Genomic DNA, 24604 nt, shown 5'->3' with positions numbered 1-24604 from the left:
TTATATGTATATATCTATATGAATTTAAACTCTAGCCACATTTGTAAACTGCATTCACAAGCTGATAAAGTGCCGTATATGTTGTTGTATTAATTTAGAAGCGATTAATGCGTGCGTTAGCGTCACGTGTGATGTGGTGTTAGCTATAGGAAACGGAGACGGTAGAAGGCACGGCGAGATCTTGCTAGGACCGGTCACCTTGGAGGTGATCTGCGGCTTGAGTTCTTCGCTAGGACCCGATTTGATTTATGAAACGAAAGTCGGCTTAGGTTCTTCACTTGCTTGCAGGTTGGATTTAAGTGAGACAGGGGATCAGCTCCCATATATTATGATTGATATTACTGGGTGTGTGAGTGCTCCAAATTTACCTTTTTGTTGTTATGATGTGAAAATATTGCTGATATTGCATTTCACTCTATAGGGTGCATTAGCTTTAGATAGTTACAGAGATTGTGGTTAAAATTGATATTTTACTCTCTGAGTCGAACGCTCACTCTGTTCAATATTTTCAGTGAGAAATTGTTGAGGTTAACTCGCTTTTCTCCCAGGTCGTTTATTATGTTTGTATAATTCATAAACTTCTAGAATTTTCGCATGTATTAGAAATATTTATTTGATTTAGATGCGTAATATAAATTGTTATTTGGACTGTAAACTATTATTTTATGCATGTTGATGGATCGGATGAGGAGCCGAGCTCCCATTTATTTTATGACATTATGTGGAGGGTGAGTGAGCTCCTAATTGATTACATATTGTGTTTACAGGTCGGGTGAGTCAAAAATTTCCGTTAAAGGTAAATTTTATGGCGGACTACCAGTTGAATTCTTGAAATTGAATTAAATGGACCTTAGAGTTGGGTTAAGGAATCTTTAGGCTACTACGGATCTCTGAGGCTTAGGTCGACCAGTCATAAAGTGCCGAGTGCCTATAAGTTAGGTCATGACAAATTTATTACAAAATATTCTTTAGTTAAATTATAAAAAAAATAATTTATTTATCTTTACTAATTGATTATATCATTAGAAATATGTTTTTTTTTTTGTTTCTGCTTTGATTGATGTACAAAATTTTACTAAGCGAAAATTAAATATAGAAAGAGTAAATGTAAAATAATTTTAAAAAAGGAGTTATTAAATTATATAAGCATACTCTAATTGTAATTATAGTTTATGTCTGTGAAAAATAATAAAATAATAAAATAAAACCACTACCAATAGTTTGTGGACATTTGACATTGCCTGCAAATTAGATTATATAACCATTTTATTTTTATTGGTTGATACTTATTCAACATTCTTATAATAAAAAATATTTTAAATTTTTTTATTTAAATTTAATTTATCATAAATTTAAAATATAAAATATAATGAGATCTATTTATTAAATATATATAACATATATTTATATTTTTAAAATTTTTTGATATCCTAAATCTTGTTGACCTAAGGATTTGTATGTGTCCACCTCTTTTTTATATATATAATTCGCTTGGATTAGGAACTTCAATTACTCCAATACCAAAAACTTTATGTTTGGATGGGAGAAAATAAAATAATAAAAAGAAAATAAAATAATGTAATGATTAGAAAAGAAAATAATTTTTTTCATTTTATGTTTAGATTAGGAGGAAAAATATTAAAAAGAAAATTATTTTTCAAAGAGTAAAATTAAAATATTATTTTTAAATATTCAAAAAAAATATAGAAAATATAAAAATATTTTTATAATTTCAAACATTTTTCATCACTTTCTCTCTAATTTAAAAAAAAAAAGAGTAAAATTTAACTATTATTTTTCTTTAAAAAATTTTTTTCTCTTTTTTTTTTTTAACCAAACATAAACAAGTAAAAAATAAAATTATTTTCCTTTCAAATTTTACATCCTCCCTTATTTTCTTTCAACCCAGACAAAGGCTTCACCTTATTATTCCATGATATAATCATAGGTCAAATCCACAATTGTATTATTCTAAAATGGCCACTAGAAACAAAAACCTGATGTCCTACCCTACACGATGCCATGCACCACACCCAAAAATAATGGCTCCAAGCAAGGGTAGTTAGGCCTTCGCTGTTACTGTGCTGGATGGAAGTCCTTCCCTTTTTTTTTTTTTCTAACAGAGAATGATTCTTTCCTTCGCATAGTTTAAATGTATTTAAAAATTACACTGGATCGTATCTAAAATTCTCAAGTTTCAAATTAAAATTTTAATCGAATTTAATTTTAAAATATATATATTTATAAATATATAATTATTTCTTAAAATATAAAAAATGAATTTCAAACAGTATATTTACTCTAAGAACACTCCATAATTTCTTTATATTGACAATGACATGACTAATTCTCGCTTGGCTTTGAATATTAAATTGGTGGCATACTTTTCGTTCCACGCAACATTCGAATTTGGAAATTAGAATTGGTCTGTTCCTTTTTCTTGAATAAACTCTGTCTGTGGAATGAACCCATCAAACATCTTCTTTTCGTCCATGACCTCTACCAGCCAAAAACAAGGACAACGCATCAAGGGATGATTGCTTACTAGCAAAATCACATTTTAAACTTGCACGTAATTGTTATGTGGGAGACCAGGTAACCTCATCTTTAAACCAAACCAGCAAAAAAGAAAATAAAGGACCATGGCTTAGAATGAACATTAGCGTTTGCTGTACAAGATCGTATATTCTTGGGTAATTAGGAACCCCATACGAGAAAATGTACCAGTAAAGAATGGTCCATCACAAAAGCTGTTTCTATCTGTTGTATTTCTCTGATGTTAAACTATAGCAAAAGACAATTCCAAGGCACTCAGCAACACAGAAACAGTAAAAACCGATGCAGAAATTTGTTCGTGATGCTACAATACTGTGTTTGGAGATCGTCCAGTTCCAGAACCATCCAACACAATTTCAAACAAATCAGCTTCAGATTCTTCATCGAAATCAACTGTCTGGTTATTAGCACCATTGCTGTTGTGGGTACCTTTAGTTGTAATTCTATTAAGCCACTGAGAGTCTATCCTTCCCATTGAGAAGAGTTCTTTGCTATCTTCGTAGCCCAAAGCAGGGGAATTTACAAGAGGGCCAATGAAACAAGGATTTGGTGTTCGTTGAGCATTTGCCGCCGCATAACTGAAAGCACTTTGTCCAAAATTGACTAGAACTAATGTCTCATTGTTGGCTGCTATTGTTGGATACAATGGTGTCCCAAATTCCTCTGACTTGCAATGAATTACATGGACCAGCTCTGCATCTAATGTGAAAAATACTTTCTTTTGCCTTGGATCGAATCCACAACCAATTACTTTATCCCTTCTTGTCCATTCTCCTCTCTCTGATTCAAACACCAATTTTATCCCTGTAACAGAGGTAGAAATGCTTATGCTTTTCTTGAAGAGTCAAAAAAAAAAAAATATATATATATATATATATTGCATTAAACTGCTATAATTTTAGCCTGCTAATTACATGATTCTGTTTTGTTGCACCCACCTACATCATTTATTCAGTCAACTGCTTGATACCTACTCCAAAAACAGTTAAGCGTGCCACGATTAATGATCTGAGCTTAAAGAAACAATAATTCTTCATTCCATAATTAATGGCTAAGTCATAGTGGACCACATATAATTAACCTTTCACTAGTATTGGAGATAAATTAGGTTGGAGAGTTATTTATTATTGGGTTGTGAACTTTCTAATGCCATTTCACAGAAGCAAATTAATCTTGAAGCTACATTCAAAAATTTACAGGAAGCAATTTTTCCTCATTAAACTTGTCTCCACGGGCAGTTTATATATCAAATGCTATTTCCATTTTTTTTTTAAAAAAAAAAAAAAGAGAACTAATTGACAAAAGGAGAAGAAACTTTACCTTCAAGGTAGACTGAACCATTGGAGTTGAATCCTATGGAACCTGGATAGCTTCCAGGAAGTTTCAAAGGAAGAGAACCTCCTGTAGTGAGCCCTACAGATAACATAACAGCTTCTTCCTTGCCATCATCTTTACCAGCAAGCTTCGATTCTTCAATCTTGTTGAATCGATAGCTGCTACTAACATGTAATAAAGATTCTGAATTCAGTTTCGGGTTAGAATTTTCTTGGATAAGTTTAGTCTTCTCGCCTTCCGTAACCTTGGTGATGGACTCATCATGATCCTCGCCTTGAGAATACAAAATTGTGATTTCAAAGTAGGCCTCTTGAGGAAAAGCTGAATTCCCCAACGGAGGCCCTGGTAAAGGCAAAGCAGTTCTAATTACAGAAGAAGCAGACATAAAAGCATTACTTACATTAACCTTCTTTAATCCAGAATTTAGTCTTATCTTTTGCATGAAATCAGCTGATCCTTGACTCACTTCCCAGCTTATCTCCATCTCCGCTTCCCTTCCATTATCGCCAACTGCACAGAAACCTAAGAGGGATGATCGCGTGGAGGGGGACGACATATAACCTGTAAAGCCAAATCTAGACCATCCATTTTCAACTGCGTCTGTAATAAGCGATGGATGATCAATCCAACTGAACAAAGGCCTAGCTGAAACCCCACGTCGGAAGACACAATAATTTCCTTTTCTTTTGCCGTCTAATTCAAGCTGATGGTGAAGAATCCCTTGATGAAGCTTTGTAATCCCATCTTGCAAGCTCTCTGTTCTAGTAGTCGTCGTTTCAACAGCGCCTTTACCTCTTCTGAAACAAGAGCATCTCAGAATAAACACGATAAAAATTATGGCAATAGCAATAACAGACAACGCCACCAACAGAAGATGTTCCCATTCAAGCATTCTTCTTTCCAGAAATCAAGTTTCCCTGTGCTTTCTGGTATTGTATATGGGATTAAGCAGGCATGGGTCTTGGAGTTTTTTTTTTTTTCTTGTAAAGAAATTAAGCGGAGGAAATAAAAGAAGGGAAGAGGTTATGAGGAAGGAGGCGTGGACCAAGACTGGTCCTAGAAAGGCAGGAAGATGGTGTATCCAAACCGCAAAACAAAGCAAAAAAGGCGACATTTTCAAAGAGATGGCATTAACGTTTTTTTCTTTCCAGTCCATGGTTAAATTAATTAGTGAGAACCGACAGTCTTCCCTCTCTAAAGAACGCATTAGTTGATTCATAATGTCATACTAATTTTCAAAGGGGAAAGAGAGAGAGAGAGAGAGAGAGAGGGGTGGGTGGTGGGGGGAAGCACTTCTAGAAAGCGAGAGAGATCCAAATGTTAATACCCATTAAGCTTTATCCCGTGCGAGGGGACAATAAGGCATTCTTGGTGCCGTCAAGACGGAGATTGTCAAGAAAGTTGAAGGGCAACAGCAGAGGACACAGAGGAACAATATGATCATTGTAGGATGTGATGGTAGTAATTTGTCGATTGACAGTTGATTAAATCCAATGCTTGTTAACTTTGATGGAGAGTCAATGATGCTAAAATGTATGCAAATGCAATAAAATATAAAGTGTATCAAAAGCCATTTTATCTGGCATCAAAATTAACCTCACAGGCCTTTAAGGTTGTATCAAAATATTATTAATTTGTTATCTTTTTCTTGGCATTGTTTGTTTACAAGGAAAATTCATGCACATATAAAATTTGTCTTTTTTAAGACGTAATTGTAGGCTTTGCAAAAGAGAAAACACCCATGCATCAATCAAGGAGGGTCGCACTTTGTTTTCTGTTTTGTAAACCAAGGTAGGGAAAAGATATGTGGATTTTGTCACCTCATTTCCTATGTATAGGCCTTTTTATTTAGAGATGACCATTTCCTATGTGTCATAATCCAACTTTCTAAGATAATCAAAATGCTGGATGCCATTTTTTTTATTCAAATAGGCAAGTGGACCAAGAGAATTGAAAATTATCCTTGTATGTCCTTACATGATTTATTTTTGGTGGCGATTGGCCCTTTAAGGACCACAACAAAAGAAAAGGAAAAAACAAATGGCGGCCTTTAAATCACCCAACCCCAATTACTTTAATTAACATCACAATTCAATAAGCTTATATATATGAATTATTTTCAAAAATAGAGCCAGCAGATTCCATTCTTAAAATGAGATTGCTTTTCCCTTTACAATAAAACTAAAAATTAGGTAAAGTTGCAAATTACATAATTAATAATGTGGGAGTTAAGCATTAGATTGTTTGAACATGTTGATTTAATTTTAGGCTTAATGGTCAAATAAAAAAAGTAATTTTTCTATTTTTACACTTATGTTTTATTATTTCAATTTTATTTTTTTTTCTCAATTTCAAATATTAGTTATAAATTTTATATATATATCATTAAATTTTTTTAAAAAAAATCTATTATATTTTTGAATTTATATATTTTATAATATTTAAATATAAAATTTGCTCATCCGAAATATTAGGTGAGTTCATACATTTGCGATCACAATTATTCACATGTTATTATATGAAATCAAGGGCTTAAGGAGCTTACATTGTGAAAAATCATAGTGTATATATAGTAGTGTTTGTTATAAATAGATTGTATGTTAGACAGTATAGAGAGAAATAATTCCTATATTGTTAAAATATAAGGGAATGACAATAGTGAAATATGTATAGAATTATATATATATAATTCAATATATATTATTCTATTATGGCACTTGACACGTATATGTGTGAAATAAAATAATTATCATATTATAATTTTCGTAAATAAATTATGAACAGATGTGTTTATTAACAAGTAGATATATCTGTTAATAAATAGACATGTCAATTCTATACAAACAGTCATAACTGTTTGTATAAGTGTCTGTTAATAAACAGATATATCTATTCTATACAAAAAGTCATAACTATTTGTATAGGTGTCTATTAATAAACAGATATGTCTATACAAATAATCATAACTATTTGTGTAGGTATCTTTTAATAAAAAGACATGTCTATTCTATACAAACAGTCATAACTACTTGTATATGTGTCTTTTAATAAACAGACATGTCTATTCTATACAAATAGTCAAATAGTCATAACTATTTGTATAGGTGTTTGTTAATAAACAGATATGTCTATACAAATAGTTATAACTATTTGTATAGGTATCTTTTAATAAACAGACATGTCTATTACACAAACAGTTATATCTATTAGAGATAGACAGATGTGTCTATCTAGTAAAGGTGCCATGACTTTTCATTCTTTATAAATATGGATGATTTTTTCAATCCAGAAATATATACTACTTCTACTTCTTCTTCTTTTCTTCTAGTCTCTCTAAATTCAGTTCATATAAAGAGTTCTTAAGGGAAATCTTCAGGAGTTGCTGTCTGTAGATTTCAGGCTTTGTTGTATCCTGGAGATATATTACCATAACCTTACAGTAATCTAGTGGGGACAATTAATACCTTAAAGATAGTGATTCATCATGCCTCAAAGCCTATTCTACACCCACTGCATCAACAATTTTAAGATATTAATCGCAATGGAGTCTAAGGCTGTTTTCGTGATGAATCAAGAGGTTGTGAAACTTGATTGTTTTAAGGAACAAATTATGTTCACTGAAAAGGTGAAAACAAATCCAAAAAAGAAAATGAATTGCCATGCAGAGGTCATATTCTCAATAACTCATCATATAGGCTATAAGACTTGTTTACTTCTGTCAAGTCTTCAAAGGAAATCTGAAATTCGTTATAATTCGAATATAATACAGAAAAAAAAGGTATGGATAAATTTCTCATTATGAAATATTTTGAATTCTAAATATTTGATAATATGCCTGTTATGAATAAGTCCATGAGTTACATATCTTTGTTTCAAAATTTAAGGATTTAAAAGTGGTAGTTCCTAAATCATTGCAATTAGGAGGAATAATAGCATATCATACTTCTAGTTTGAATGATTATAGGAAGAAATTATTGTATGCCACATACGATTTTTCTCTTAAACTGATTCAGAAACACTTACACATTAAAAAGTTTTTTATTTGATAATTTGTTTTATGTTGATGACATGCTTATAATTAGAAGAAGTATAAGGTTATATTATGATGCTAAAGCTCATGGTGAATGTGTTAAAGAAGGTAATAAGATTTATGTGTATAAGTCAAAAAACACTTTTATATGCATAAATCCTAATTCATATTAATTGTGTCTATCATTAACTAGATAGGGATATTGTTAAAAATATTAGTGATAATAAAATTTGTCTCATTTTGAAAGAGTTATGTCTATTCATTAAAAGGCATCAAAATGAACTATTTATTGCCAATAGTTATATTTATTTTAAAATGTGTAAATGAACAAATATAATTGTTCTAAGAGATACAAAGTGAATGGTTGCATCTGTTCTAAGAGGTATAAGTGAATGGTTATATATGTTCTAAGAGGTATATGTGAATTGTTGTATCTGTTCTAAGATGTATAAGTGAACGGTTGTGTATGTTCTAATAGGCATAAGTGAACAAATATAATTGTTCTAAGAGATACAAAGTGAGATTGTAGCAATTGTAAAAGGTATAAGTAAACATATGTAATTGTTCTAAGAAATACAAAGTGAATGATTATATTTATTTTAAAAGGTGTAAGTGAACAGATATAATTATTATAATAGATACAAATTGAACTATCGTATATGCTTGAAAAGATGCAAATGCTTTATAAATAGTAGTTTGGAATAAAAATCTATTAATCAAAGGAAATCTGAAATTCGTTATAATTCGAATATAATACAGAAAAAAAAGGTATGGATAAATTTCTCATTATGAAATATTTTGAATTCTAAATATTTGATAATATGCCTGTTATGAATAAGTCCATGAGTTACATATCTTTGTTTCAAAATTTAAGGATTTAAAAGTGGTAGTTCCTAAATCATTGCAATTAGGAGGAATAATAGCATATCATACTTCTAGTTTGAATGATTATAGGAAGACATTATTGTATGCCACATACGATTTTTCTCTTAAACTGATTGAAACACTTACACATTAAAAAGTTTTTTATTTGATAATTTGTTTTATGTTGATGACATGCTTATAATTAGAAGAAGTATAAGGTTATATTATGATGCTAAAGCTCATGGTGAATGTGTTAAAGAAGGTAATAAGATTTATGTGTATAAGTCAAAAAACACTTTTATATGCATAAATCCTAATTCATATTAATTGTGTCTATCATTAACTAGATAGGGATATTGTTAAAAATATTAGTGATAATAAAATTTGTCTCATTTTGAAAGAGTTATGTCTGTTCATTAAAAGGCATCAAAATGAACTATTTATTGCCAATAGTTATATTTATTTTAAAATGTGTAAATGAACAAATATAATTGTTCTAAGAGATACAAAGTGAATGGTTGCATCTGTTCTAAGAGGTATAAGTGAATGGTTATATCTGTTCTAAGAGGTATATGTGAATTGTTGTATCTGTTCTAAGATGTATAAGTGAACGGTTGTGTATGTTCTAAGAGGCATAAGTGAACAAATATAATTGTTCTAAGAGATACAAAGTGAACAGTTGTAGCTATTGTAAAAGGTATAAGTAAACATATGTAATTGTTCTAAGAAATACAAAGTGAATGATTATATTTATTTTAAAAGGTGTAAGTGAACAGATATAATTATTATAATAGATACAAATTGAACTATCGTATATGCTTGAAAAGATGCAAATGCTTTATAAATAGCAGTTTGGAATAAAAATCTATTAATCAAAGGAAATCTGAAATTCGTTATAATTCGAATATAATACAGAAAAAAAAGGTATGGATAAATTTCTCATTATGAAATATTTTGAATTCTAAATATTTGATAATATGCCTGTTATGAATAAGTCCATGAGTTACATATCTTTGTTTCAAAATTTAAGGATTTAAAAGTGGTAGTTCCTAAATCATTGCAATTAGGAGGAATAATAGCATATCATACTTCTAGTTTGAATGATTATAGGAAGAAATTATTGTATGCCACATACGATTTTTCTCTTAAAGCGATTGAAACACTTACACATTAAAAAGTTTTTTATTTGATAATTTGTTTTATGTTGATGACATGCTTATAATTAGAAGAAGTATAAGGTTATATTATGATGCTAAAGCCCATGGTGAATGTGTTAAAGAAGGTAATAAGATTTATGTGTATAAGTCAAAAAACACTTTTATATGCATAAATCCTAATTCATATTAATTGTGTCTATCATTAACTAGATAGGGATATTGTTAAAAATATTAGTGATAATAAAATTTGTCTCATTTTGAAAGAGTTATGTCTGTTCATTAAAAGGCATCAAAATGAACTATTTATTGCCAATAGTTATATTTATTTTAAAATGTGTAAATGAACAAATATAATTGTTCTAAGAGATACAAAGTGAATGGTTGCATACATTCTAAGAGGTATAAGTGAATGGTTATATACATTCTAAGAGGTATATGTGAATTGTTGTATCTGTTTCTAAGATGTATAAGTGAGCGGTTGTGTATGTTCTAAGAGGCATAAGTGAACAAATATAATTGTTCTAAGAGATACAAAGTGAACAGTTGTAGCTATTGTAAAAGGTATAAGTAAACATATGTAATTGTTCTAAGAAATACAAAGTGAATGATTATATTTATTTTAAAAGGTGTAAGTGAACAGATATAATTATTATAATAGATACAAATTGAACTATCGTATATGCTTGAAAAGATGCAAATGCTTTATAAATAGCAGTTTGGAATAAAAATCTATTAATCAAAGGAAATCTGAAATTCGTTATAATTCGAATATAATACAGAAAAAAAAGGTATGGATAAATTTCTCATTATGAAATATTTTGAATTCTAAATATTTGATAATATGCCTGTTATGAATAAGTCCATGAGTTACATATCTTTGTTTCAAAATTTAAGGATTTAAAAGTGGTAGTTCCTAAATCATTGCAATTAGGAGGAATAATAGCATATCATACTTCTAGTTTGAATGATTATAGGAAGAAATTATTGTATGCCACATACGATTTTCTCTTAAAGCGATTCAGAAACACTTACACATTAAAAAGTTTTTTATTTGATAATTTGTTTTATGTTGATGACATGCTTATAATTAGAAGAAGTATAAGGTTATATTATGATGCTAAAGCCCATGGTGAATGTGTTAAAGAAGGTAATAAGATTTATGTGTATAAGTCAAAAAACACTTTTATATGCATAAATCCTAATTCATATTAATTGTGTCTATCATTAACTAGATAGGGATATTGTTAAAAATATTAGTGATAATAAAATTTGTCTCATTTTGAAAGAGTTATGTCTGTTCATTAAAAGGCATCAAAATGAACTATTTATTGCCAATAGTTATATTTATTTTAAAATGTGTAAATGAACAAATATAATTGTTCTAAGAGATACAAAGTGAATGGTTGCATCTGTTCTAAGAGGTATAAGTGAATGGTTATATCTGTTCTAAGAGGTATATGTGAATTGTTGTATCTGTTCTAAGATGTATAAGTGAGCAGTTGTGTATGTTCTAAGAGGCATGAGTGAACAAATATAATTGTTCTAAGAGATACAAAGTGAGCAGATTGTAATCATTGTAAAAGGTATAAGTAAACATATGTAATTGTTCTAAGAAATACAAAGTGAATGATTATATTTATTTTAAAAGGTGTAAGTGAACAGATATAATTATTATAATAGATACAAATTGAACTATCGTATATGCTTGAAAAGATGCAAATGCTTTATAAATAGCAGTTTGGAATAAAAATCTATTAACTTTTCTTTTTTGTCTCTTTTCTTCATTTTTACCTACAATTAATATTATTATGCTTTAATTTATGATTGGGAAAATTTTAAAATTACTGTCTAGATTTATATTTTGGTTATTATCGTTGAGGGATCTGCCTAAACTACTTAGCTGTAACATAGTGGGAGTTTTACTCTTTTGTCAATTTCATTATATTGAGGGAAATAAATACTCCATATGATATTTATTGCAAATTGACTGGAAATTTTGGTAGAATAATTACTCAAATTGAGTATACTAATGCTATTGATAGCTTAATATATGCTATGTATTACACTAGACCTGATATTGCTTTCGCAGTATTTAAATTATCAAGTTATACTATTAATATTAGTATGAAATACTGGAAAGAGATTTCAAGGTTTGGATATTAAAAAAAAAAAAAGAATTATAAACTATAGATTATTCTGTGATAAATTTCCAATTGTGCTAAAATCATATAAAGAGTTATATTCATGCAAAGAGTTGTGTCCCTTGGCCAAAAGATGTAACTAAATAAAAAGATGCAATTCTTCTTAATAGTTACATGTATGAATAAATGAATTTATTGGCCAAAAGGTTGATACATTTTGAATAGTAAATATAAGAGCCTTACAAGTCATTTGTAAGAAGTGACAAAAGGACAAATGAGTATGCATTTGTGTGTATGTACAAGTTTAGTTTATGGAGCAATTTATTTTTGCAAATAAGGTACATATCTAGACTGTGAATTATTTATGTAGTTCATGTTATAAACATGTGATTATATGGTTGACTGGTGAAACAAATATGGTGGATATCCTAGAGTTATACAAATGCCAATTGGATAAGTAGTACTAAAGATAATAAGTCAACCTTTGGTTGGGTATCCACTTTAGGTGGAGGTTTTGTTTATTGGGCATCAAAGAAACAAACTTGTATAACTCATTCTACGGTAGAATCCGAATTTATAACTTTGGCGAATATTGGTAAAGAAGTAGAATGGCTGAGAAACTTGTTATCGGATATTAAGTTGTGGCCACAACCTGTGCCATCTATTTCTTTATATTGTGATAGTCAAATCATGATGGTTAAAGCTTATAGTAAAATATACAATTGAAAGCATATATATAAGCTTAAGACATAAAAATATAAGACAATTAGTCTCTAATGGTGTTATTACCATGTTTATGTTAAATCCTATAATAATCTAGCAAATCCTTTAATAAAAGGGCTCTCGAGAGTTATGATCATAAGTACATGTTCTGATTAGTATTTAAAATATTCCATTAAATTTACTAATGATGGGAACCCTACTTTATAGTATTATTACTAAATAAAGTTTAAAAGGTAACAACAAGTCATTATTAAATGTTATAATTAAAGTACTTAATGTACTAAGTTAATGGAATGAGGATGAGTATTTATATTCTTAATGAAGTTTAAAATTATTACAAAGGAAACTTCACCTATATGAACATAGAAAGTGGTGCCGCTTCAACAAAAGTGAAAATAACTTTTGTAAATGTTCATGAAAACAGAGAGGTAGCACAAGGCCATATTCGTGCTAAAATTTTGGTGAACTTTTTACGTCGAACTAATTGATTCGTGTGTGTAGTATTTCCGGTTCTATTTAATAGGAATCTAGGTTTAAGCTAAGGCCACCATGATTTCTTTAAATCTTTGAACTACTTACACTAAGGAAAAGTTTAAATCGAAAGATACTTTTCATTATGCATGAAACAATGGGATCTAACAATACAAGCTAAGTGGGGGATTATTATAAATAGCTTGTATGTTAGACAGTATAGAGAGAAAGAATTCCTATATTGTTAAAATATAAGGGAATGACAAGAGTAAAATATGTATATAATTATATATATATAATTCAATATATATTATTCTCTTATGGCACTTGACACGTATATATATGAAATAAAATAATTATCATATTATAATTTTGGTAAATAAATTATGAACAGATGTATTTATTAACAAGTAGATATGTCTGTTAATAAATAGACATAACAATTCTATACAAATAGTCATAACTATTTGTATAGGTGTCTGTTAATAAACAAACATGTCTATTCTATGTAAAAGTCATAACTATTTGTATAAGTGTCTGTTAATAAATAAATATGTCTATACAAACAGTCATAACTATTTATATATGTATCTTTTAATAAAAAGACATGTCTATTCTATACAAACAATCACAACTATTTGTATAGGTGTCTGTTAATAAACAGACATGTCTATTCTATACAAAAAGTCATAACTATTTGTATAGGTGTCTGTTAATAAACAAATATGTCTGTACAAATAGTCACAACTATTTGTATAGGTAGCTTTTAATAAACAGACATATCTATTATATAAATAGTTGTATCTATTAGAGATAGACAGATGTGTCTATCTAGTAAAGGTGCCATGACTTTTCTTTCTTTATAAATATGGATGATTTTTTCAATCCAGAAATATATACTACTTCTACTTCTTATTCTTTTATTCTAATCTCTCTAAATTCAGTTCATATAAATAGTTATTAAGGGAAATCTTCAGGAGTTGCTGTCTGCAGATTTCAGGCTTTGTTGTATCCTGGAGGTGTATTGCCATAACCTTACAGCAATCTAGTGAGGGTAATTAATACCTTAAAGATAGTTATTCATCACGCCTCAAAACTTATTCTACACCCACTGCCTTAACAGTGTTTGCCTTCAATCTTCGGCCAAATCAGTAACTAAGCGGCGAGCGTTCCAACTGAGAATAGAACTAGAGTTTTGGAAGAGTCCATACTGAAAAGCAAGGTTTTAAAGAAGATACAGCAAAGACCAAAGAAGCTACCAACGAAGGCTGCGATTTTGGAAATGCAGCATACTATAATTTGTCAGTGGATGATATGTGCTTTTCGAATTCTATTTTTTTCACAATCCTAGCAAGGGGAGTAATGATTACGGAAACCAAATTGAGGTTGAATGTTGCATTACGATGTATATCAGAAATATGACTTGCTTAATCATGACCTGAAAAAGCTCAAGAGTATCTTCTAAACACCGACGGATCAAATGGACATTACAAAGGCCCATTTTCACAATCTAAAAACCGACGGATCAAATGGACATTACAATGGCCCATTTTCATAATCTAAACACCGACGGATCAAATGGACATTACAATGGCCCATTTTAATAATCTAAACACCGACGGATCAAATGGACATTACAAAGGCCCATTTTCACAACCTAAACACCGACGGACAAATGGACATTACAATGGCCCATTTTCTTCATAACGACTGCTTTACTCTTCGCAATTCCCACATAGGAGCTATCTTCATCGATTTGGAATGGCCAAGTGTCTCCAACACCAGAAGCAATGATTCCACTCTGCAATCCCATCGACACCTCTTCTCTACTAAAACCCCAACTTCTCCATTTCTCTCAATTTATCAGTGGCACCACTACTCTCAAAAACAAACTGGCGTTCATTTCTAAACCCTCAATTATTAAATCCTTCCATTTCTCTGATTTATTTGTTGTGGGACAGTGAAGATGAGGAAATTGAAGAGGAGGATGGGTATTTTTTGTAGTAAATGTAGTTAGTTAGAGATTGGCATGCAATTGAAGTGCTTTGCGGGACATTTCAATGTTTTTTTTTTCGGCAAAAAAGAATCATTCTTTGAGAATGATGAGAATAGATTGAATTTCTAATTTGTTAGTGGTGGTACTGTTACGGCTGTTTAAGGAAGTCAAGAAAACACTATCGTTGTCTGCTTTATTGTCCGAATCTGTCTTCTTGATAGAACTGTATTCATCATCTATAAATGGAGGCTGATGCTAATGATACCCAATTTTGCAAATCGGTATATGTCTTTCCTCAAATTCCCTGCGCACGCGCGCATGCGTGTCAACATTTTCGTCTTATGTTTGCCTTTTATTTTCTGATACAGAATTGACATGTGGTATTGGAATTAATCCATGTAACCAGCTTACTAAACAGTAATGGCAGCATTGAAATCTATTTTCATTTTTGTCTGCTCGTGCTTATTGTGTAGTTTACGGGGCAACATGTTGGCCTCGGTAACTATTCTCATAGCTTCTCTCTTACCATAGTCTTAAAATATTTCTCCTTCATTACTTGAAAACTAAAGCAAACATTTCTGGCTGCTGGCTTCTGGGGCTAGGTCGTGGTGAAGATGGATAAATGGCAAGAAAAAAAAAAAAGACTAAAATTGGAATTTGATTTTTGGGTGAATTATCACTAATCTTATTTTTGTTTGTTGCTATAGGTTGTGTGCACTGCCTGCTGACAGATCAGTGGAGCTCATATCTACTATCTAGTATGGTTTTGGTTAGGTGCAATGCCAGCCCGATTGGTGCACAATTGAGGTTGGATAATTGGTTTCTAGAAATTTGCATTTGGTATAAATGTAACCTAAAAAGAAAGAGTTTTTAGTTTGTGAAAAACAACACGATTGCTTGTGAGTGCTCTGAATAAAGTTGAGCCAATGAATTGTTAATGAGATGCCTCTGGCTAACCTCAGAGCTGAAGTTTGAACATTGAAATGATCATGGAGTTTGGTTTTGAGGAGAAACGTGTTTGACCAGATATGGCTTATCAACAAAATGAATTTATGATTGAGGGCCTACCTTGTTCTCATATGAAGGGTGTCTTTAACTTGTGATTGAACAGGGTGAAAAGTACATTTAGTTATGTCAGGATAAGCGGCGCGCAATGAGACTCGTAAAGGATGAAGCAAGGAGTAGAATGAATTATTTAATTTGGCACGCTTTGCCTATACGAAATTTTGAGATCACTATTGATTGCCTCTTGATTTTCTTGGAGGAAAGGCATAATTATGTAATTGCTGTGATGCAAATTCCTTGTTCTGTATTTTCATTTTCTGTTTCGTTTTTACATTTAAAAGTAAAATGATTATATTTGTTGAGATGATGAAGTTTGTACCCTTCTATGCTGCCTAAGTCTTCATGGACAACTTTCCAATGAAGATAAGAATTGGGATTGCAATTGAAATGTCATCCTTGACTTTATTACAAGAATGATTGTAGAAACTTGAATTTCTGTGCTGGTATCATGAATGCTCAGGTGTTTGATGACTTGCCATCATATAATGTGAACTTTCTTGCGCTTTCAGGTTCACATTTTGAAAATACATGAGCTTTACTGTCTCGTGCAGTTTCAACAATGTTAGGGATTCCAGACTTCCAGTCTTGATATTTTTTTGAGATATAGGGAATTAGCTTCCGTTCAAGGTTAGGAGCACTCAGAAGACATTGGAAGTCTAAAAAGATTTTACCTTTTTTTTACAACAAAAAGGCATTTCTTTTCAAGTAAAATGTAGACAAAGCACAGGTTCATAATATCAATAAAGCATCCATTAGTACATTAACTTACTGTAATACTACTTGTTTTTACTGAATGTCTCTGTTTCTGATCCTGGGTTTTACACTCTCTTTAGTCAAGAGCAGAATCAGAGATTACTTACCAATGTGATATTGTACGTTTCATGCTCGCCTACCTGTTGATGGCATCTCCATTGAAATTATTTTCCGGAGAAAGTGAATGGCTTCTGTCTAATATAGTTTTTGGTGAACTGCAGAATGTGTGACAAGTCCAGAGATGAAAGCAACGATATTTTCTGTGTGTGACTGAAATAATATTTTGGAATCACTTGACATATGGATCCAAGTGGTATTATTTTCTTGATATTTTCTAGTAGCATGACTTTATCAGCAACATACGTTTTAATCAAGTTCTGTATGAAGAAATAAGTGAATTTTGAAACTGAATTAGTGGTTATTGCTGCAAGAGCGGCAGAATAGTTTCATCAGTCTAAGAAGTTCAAAGCTCCTATACAATTGAGGTCCTTTTCAGATTTCAGTTCATTTGAATTTAGGACCTTAGGCATTGTGGTGGATATGTTCAATGATCCACTGAACTTTACCCAGTGAATTTATGTGCCATGGGATGAGAACTTATCTTGATGTTTCTGATTCGTTTGATTAATTGACCTTGCGGCTTAATGAAGAAATACAGAGCAGAGGAGTGAGCAAGTGGAGTGCTGATAAGAACATGTTCGTTCACAGTAGTGCTTGCTAGATGTTAGAAGGACAGCCTATGCCTGTCTTATCTCTATGGTTTGGATTATAATCAGGATTTAATAATTCTATTTTCTTGCTGCCGACAAACCTCCAAGTTCGCTAAATTACGCAAAGTCGAAAACCCTTCACATCCCACTTTTTTCTATCTAAACAGTTCTGCATTTCAGAAAGTCCTAAGTTAGATTCTATTGGATTATGATTTAAATCTACTTTTTAAAACTAAATATTATTTTAAATATTAAAATATATTAAATCTATATTTAATTTAATTATTTTGAAATTATAACATAAAATTCAATTTAAAATTAATTTTAAATAAATTATAATAAATATATTGAAGGAGAATTTTTAATAACAACTTCAATAATAATATCAATAATAATATCAAATAAACTCTGCCCTTGGGCAAGGGGCTCCTCTTACTGGATCTAGCATAGCTCCCCCGTCTCTACCGGTCCCTCCAACTACTAACAACTAACTTCTTCTTGTTGTCGTGGGACTTTTTTTTTTTTTTTTTAATTTCAAAAATTTTTCTTCCCTTCTTATAAAAAAGAAAAAGAAAAAATAATGGAAGCTCAGGATTAATTTTTATTAATTGTAATTATAAAAAGTAATCATACTTCATATGCAGACTACAGAATCTATTAGGCTGGAGTAATAGTTTAGGAATGAAAATTTAGTTTTTATTTAATTGTGTTACGATTAGATATTTAAATGTCTTATCATTCCCTTATTTTCTCAAAGCTTGTGTGAAATTTCAATGTATAAAAAATTATTTGAAAATATTCTTTGTCGTAAATATTAAAAAAAAATAAAATCATGTGACAATTCTTATTAATTCAAATCTTGAATTGAGTTTTCTCTAAAAGATTTATTTCATTCAATTATTTGAATGATGAGATTATTATTGAAATTTTTTCCTAGTACACTTACATATATATAGTAAACAATATTGTGCTTTTTTGCATCTACATACATTTGAAAGCATTCCTATTATATTTATGTCCAAGTCAAAGTTTACGATTTTTAATGAATGGGAAGCAATTAAATGTAGATATACCACCCCACTAAATTCAATATCAAGTTAGAGATATCAAAATTATCACGTCTCATAAAAAATTTTATGTTTTTATCTTGAACTCTTTAAGAATTTATCATGTCTCATTTTAATTTTTATTATATCGATATGAAATTGATCTCAAATAAAATTAATGATAAAAAAGAATTTATATAGGTAACTTCAACCAATTTAAAATTAAAAATTTAATTAAAAACAATTTAATTGTAAGATATTTTGAGATTATATAATTACCTTTCTAATATAATAAAAATAAAAATAAAAGTTATTTTAAATAATAAAAAATGGAGACAACATTTAAATGTGGCTGCTAAGAATAGAATGAGGTCTAAAGTTGGGATACTGTCAATTAGGACGGTGAGTTTTTAATTAGTATAGTATAGGTTTTCACCCTTTATTAAAGTTTTGATTAACTATCAGTCAACAAAATAGGTGATTAATGCACTAAAAATCATAAGAACAACAATAGGAGTCTTAAAATTAATGATGGGAGAGAGCAGCCGACACACAAATCACAAATTTGGAATTATGTTTCCACTATTTGTTTAATTGAAGTGGGGCTTTGATTTCTCATTTTGATTCATCTTGATTTATTAATTCCTATTGTTATTTTATTGAGTTGAACGGATGATGCGCATTGAGATATTTTCATATTCCAAGGGTTTGAAAATTTTAGGTTGAATCAAGGCTTTGAGGGATTGATAATGGTCAAAAATAGACAAGAAAGAGGTTAGCTGTAGAATCAAAGAGAGAGAGAGAGATTGAGAGAGGACATAGACTGAGGAGGAGGATCGTGAAGAGAGAAAAACAATATTATTATACCACCCAAAATTTACTGACGATCGTTGAAATTGATCCATCCGCCGCCTGCTCACTCTTTACGCTTGATCACTGCTCAGAGCATCAGATTCATTATCAGTACTGTCACAGTAACCAAAGACATTATAACCACATAATAATATCTAAATTTTAAAAAAAAATTACCATCTAGTTATTATATTTTAACGAAATTAATCATGTAGCATACTGGTAAGCAAATTACGTAGTGCAGCTGCATGTTTTCAACAGTTTAACCAATCTGCAGTTCACCACCCTATTCCCGTTTGTAATAATAATAATAATAATAATAATAATAATAATAATAAATTATATGCTTATTAATCAAATTTTTGCTCATGAAAATATTAGAATATCCAAATTGATGAAGGATTTAACGCGACATTCTTAAATAAAAAATAATTGTGATTTTAATATTAAATTTTACTTTTTTTTTTAATATTCATTATGATATCACAGACAAACAACAAGAAATCTAAAATTAAAAAAAAAAAATCAACAACTATGGTTCACACGAGATACTCGATAATGGAAATATATTAAGGTGTGCAAAATTCAATTAATTAAAAATTATATGCATATATTATTATGTGGAACTCATAATAATTTTAATTAAAATGGTCTATTGACGGAGTTATACACCTCTCTTAGGTAAGAATTACTTGTGGAAGACTACCAAGCGACTGTGGATAGGAGCTGCTGTATGTATACCTGTCTTTCTCAACAGTCGAATTCCTTCGCACCATATGGTGGCCTATACATTCCATTGCTCCCCTCGTTTTCCTTAGAATGTCTGTCAACTGCCGATTGCCGTCTCCATCAACGCTACCTTCATTTCCACCACAATCCCGCAACAACAGAGGCTATCGGTGCCCAAAACTCAAAATTTTTACATGGATTTTGAATACTTTCGTCCCAAAGATCAATAATATTGGAAAAAGAGGACATATTGAATCGAATCAAGGTAGAGGATACCGAAATCTGACAGGATAGTTGATTGTTAGAAGAATTGAAGAACTTGAGACTAGTTTGGTTGAAAGGAGGAGGGATTGCTCCAACCAAGTTGTTGTCTTGTAACTAAAGAACGTATAATCAGGTTAGTTTGAGGAGAGACTCTGGGATTGGACTAAAGATTTGGTTTTCAGCTAATTAACTTTTAAACGGTCTACTTTGGTAATGGAATCTAGGAAATCGCTAGAAAAATTTTTGTTGTTAAGAGAGATTTGAGATTGACAAGGCCAGAATTGGGAATTTGGCCTGAAATATTGTCCCTTTTGAAACTTAATTAGAACACGAAAATGATTCGATTGATTCAGGGTTTCACCGTCTAGATAGAGCACCAATAAGGTTGAAATACTCCAGAACAAGCTTACTCACCCTTCCATTCATACACTGTTTGATCCCTGCCACTTGCAGGCATCTCTGCGCTTTCTTTGGGCAACACAACGATTTGGAGTTGAGACTTGAGAGTGAGCTTCCCTGGAGAGATTGGGGGTTTGGGTGAATGCACAATCCATAGAGAGCATCAAGTACTTTTCAGGGGTTGATCTGGGTAGGTGAGGAGACATGGCTAGGGTTTAAGGGATATGAATGGGGGTAATCTTAAATGATTTTTTTTTTTTTGTCTGAGATACTTAAATGAGTTAATTATTGAATGAATTTGCAATATCTAGTTTTTTTTAGTTATGACTTTCAAAAAAAAAAATCATCAAATGAACTTTAAAGTAAAACCTAATTATTTTATAAACAAAATTTCATTGAAAATTAATTTTATGTCATTAATTTAATTACTTGTTAATTAAGTAAAAAGAAATTAATTATATTTTGAAATAATACAATAATTTTATATATCATAATAAAATTTAAAAATTAGAAGATATATTTTTAAAAATAATTAAAAATTCAAGAGATTTTTTAATTAACTCACGACACCCGCCCGCATGTGTATATATATACAAGCACAAGGTCTAGGTATAAAATGTATGCGGGGAGATAGATGAATAGATGGGAGAGAGATGGAGGTGAGGTGATGGAGTATGTCGGCCAAATTTGGATTTGTCTTAAAGGAAGATCAACGTGGCGGCCGTGCCCAAACGAGAGACTAGCAGCCAAGTAGGAACTCCTGTGTCCTACCTTTCTCTCTCTCTACATTTCGATTGCTTTCCTTCTTCATTTTTCTCTCTCTATATATTATATATTAACAAACTATGGGTTCCAAGGCAACCGTTTTAGCTTTATGCGATTGAAACAACACAATCTTTCTTACTTTTTATTTACCCCCCAAAAAAAAAAAATCAACAAAACATGGAAGGGGATTGTTGTTCAAGTTCCAGCTCCACTTCCACCACCACAACCACCGAGAAGCGCAAGCACAGGCAACAACAAGACAAGCCTTATAGAGGCATAAGGATGAGGAAGTGGGGTAAGTGGGTTGCTGAGATTAGAGAACCCAATAAACGCTCTAGGATTTGGCTTGGCTCCTACTCAACGCCCATCGCCGCCGCGCGTGCCTACGACACCGCTGTTTTCTACCTTCGAGGTCCTTCCGCCAGGCTTAATTTCCCCGATTTAATATACCACCAGGACGACCTACGGGACATGTCCGCTGCTTCTATACGCAAGAAAGCCACAGAAGTTGGGGCTCAGGTGGACGCCCTACAGCAAACGGGCCTCCATGCATCAGAAAAGAACTCCAACCGAGTAGTTCAAGAGAAACCTGACTTGAACCAGTATCCGACCCCAGAAAATTCAGATGAAGAGTTAAAGAGGATCGTTGATTAGTTAGTAACTGTAACTCCTTGTAATCAATTTATTTTTGTTTTCTTTAATCTTTTTTGAGGTTATATAGCTACCCAGCCGCCATATGTGCCTGAGAAAATGTCAGACACAAAGGCAAATGAAGGGGTGTGTTAAAGAATTAAAAAGAGAAGGATTCTATTTCTATATGGGTAATTGAACGGAGGCAAGTCTCCGCTCTTGTATGAGAGAAGTGGGTAAACGTTGCAAAATAGTTGTTTTTAGTTATTAGTTAGTTAAGCCATCATCAAGTTAAAATCTGTGTTTGTCTTGTAGTAGCAATAGAAGTAGTGTGTGTTGTTGCTTCTCTTATTATACGATTCAAATAATATGGTTTGAAAAGTATTATGATGAAGAGGAAGGATAAACTGTGGGAATGGAATTTCTAACTGGAAGACTATGAAGAAACAGCGATGGCCTACCATTATATATATATATATGACTAAATGGGTAGCTTGCCTAAGGAAATAGGGTTGTGCGCCGGATTTTTTGTTTTTTTTAGGTGCACAAAAATGTATTGTACGAACCATATCAAAATTAAAAAACAAGTACTATATCGAATTTAATTTATATTTATTATATATTTTATTTTTATTTTTTTTTCACAATTGAAACTGAAATTATATTAAATTTTATTTATTAAAATTAAATTAAAGAATTTATTATATACATATATTATGTACGTTTGACTGTAAATTAGACAATTTACGTTTAAAAAAATTCCATTGCAATGAAAAAAATTAGGTTATAATTATCTAAAACTTTTAATCCCTAATTTCATTAAGTTTCCTTAAACTCACACCATCTATCTAAATAAGCAAAATTTATAACATTATCAATTCGTATCCTTTATCATTATTACAAGTCTAATAATATATTTTATTCGGATTATATTGTAGGTTTTTTTATTGAGTTATAATTTAAACCCATAAAAATATAATCTATATTACTTGTGATAATAAGAGTATATATAATATAAAATTATTTTATAATAAATGCAGTAAAATCACTGTCTATTTTGAATTATAAGATCAACCCATTTTTTTGTTATATAATATATTAGTTATGCATTTTTTAGTTAAAAACTATATAATTAAGATATAAAAGGTAAGATAATATATTTATCAAACACTATATATAATATAATTTTGATATTAATATTATTTTTTAATATTAATACTATTAGTGATTTGATACTAGAAATTTATAATTATTTTTACATTTTTAAAATAAATATAAAAACATTATAAGGTGTAAAAATTAAGATTGAAAGTGAAATCAAAATTAAAATAAATTGAAATTTAAAATGACATCGTATCAAACTTACTTAGAACAAAGACACAACTAAAAATAAAAATCTAATTTTAGTTCCAAAAAATTAAGGGTTAAGTTATGATATTGGTTTTTAAGAAGAAATGAATTTAAAATGGGAACCGAACACCTCCAGATAAGAAGATAAGGAAGAGAGTTGGGCACCAAGAAGTGTGGCACTAGTGACGTGCCTGTGGACACCACAAAACACAAATGAAAATACGCGAGAGAGAGGAGGCAAGTGGTCCTCAATCAGGGAGGTTGTCACCGTCATGAGATGGTGCAAAGCTTACGAAAGTTTGTTCGGTGGGAGTTGATGGGTGATGAAAGGTGGGCGGTGAGTGATCGAGTGGGTTTTTATTTTTTATTTTTTATTTTTTATTTTTATCCGACGTATTTAATAAATTATTATTAGTCAAAATATTTATACAGTCTATATATGGGACCCTATTTTTTGCTACTTCTTGGTTTGTTTTCATAAATTGTTTAGGCTTGGACGGTTGATTATTATTTTGTTGTGACCAATTTTTCATCCAATAAAATTGCTTTTTTCTTTCCAGAAAACAACGACTAAACATGCATGATTATTCTTGTTAATTATATTTCCTTTGGTCGGTTCCCTTTTGTATCATTTCATTTGCTTTAATTACCTAATTAATCTAGTTTCTTCCTTGCCTTATTCAACTATGTAAAACTATCAATAATTTCTTTGTATTAATCAATACATTTGAATAATGTTATTAAAAAAACAGTAATATTTTTCATAAT

At 30.6% G+C, this 24604-nt stretch overlaps 2 protein-coding genes and 1 long non-coding RNA gene across 3 annotated transcripts; 2 read left to right on the top strand and 1 right to left on the bottom strand.

Moving 5' to 3' along the window:
• Positions 1–2627: 2627 nt before the first annotated feature.
• On the bottom strand, positions 2628–5161 carry LOC131171298 (uncharacterized). The gene is made up of 2 exons (XM_058130885.1): positions 3877–5161; positions 2628–3360 (listed from the first exon to the last, which is right to left on the bottom strand). The coding sequence occupies exons 1-2, from the start codon at positions 4781–4783 to the stop codon at positions 2861–2863; spliced, it is 1407 nt and encodes a 468-aa protein (XP_057986868.1). The 5' UTR covers positions 4784–5161; the 3' UTR covers positions 2628–2860.
• Positions 5162–14978: 9817 nt separating this feature from the next.
• Positions 14979–16642, top strand: LOC131171297 (uncharacterized). The gene is made up of 2 exons (XR_009141925.1): positions 14979–15554; positions 15981–16642. It is a non-coding gene; the product is annotated as an uncharacterized LOC131171297 (long non-coding RNA).
• Positions 16643–21707: 5065 nt separating this feature from the next.
• LOC131171296 (ethylene-responsive transcription factor ERF011-like) lies at positions 21708–22880 on the top strand. The gene has a single exon (XM_058130884.1). It carries the CDS (start codon positions 22034–22036, stop codon positions 22508–22510), a length of 477 nt encoding a protein of 158 aa, XP_057986867.1. The 5' UTR covers positions 21708–22033; the 3' UTR covers positions 22511–22880.
• Positions 22881–24604: the final 1724 nt, after the last annotated feature.

Source organism: Hevea brasiliensis, chromosome 12 (genome assembly GCF_030052815.1).
Source record: "Hevea brasiliensis isolate MT/VB/25A 57/8 chromosome 12, ASM3005281v1, whole genome shotgun sequence".
Taxonomy (NCBI): Eukaryota; Viridiplantae; Streptophyta; class Magnoliopsida; order Malpighiales; family Euphorbiaceae; genus Hevea; species Hevea brasiliensis.
This window is presented reverse-complemented; position numbering and strand designations above follow the sequence as displayed.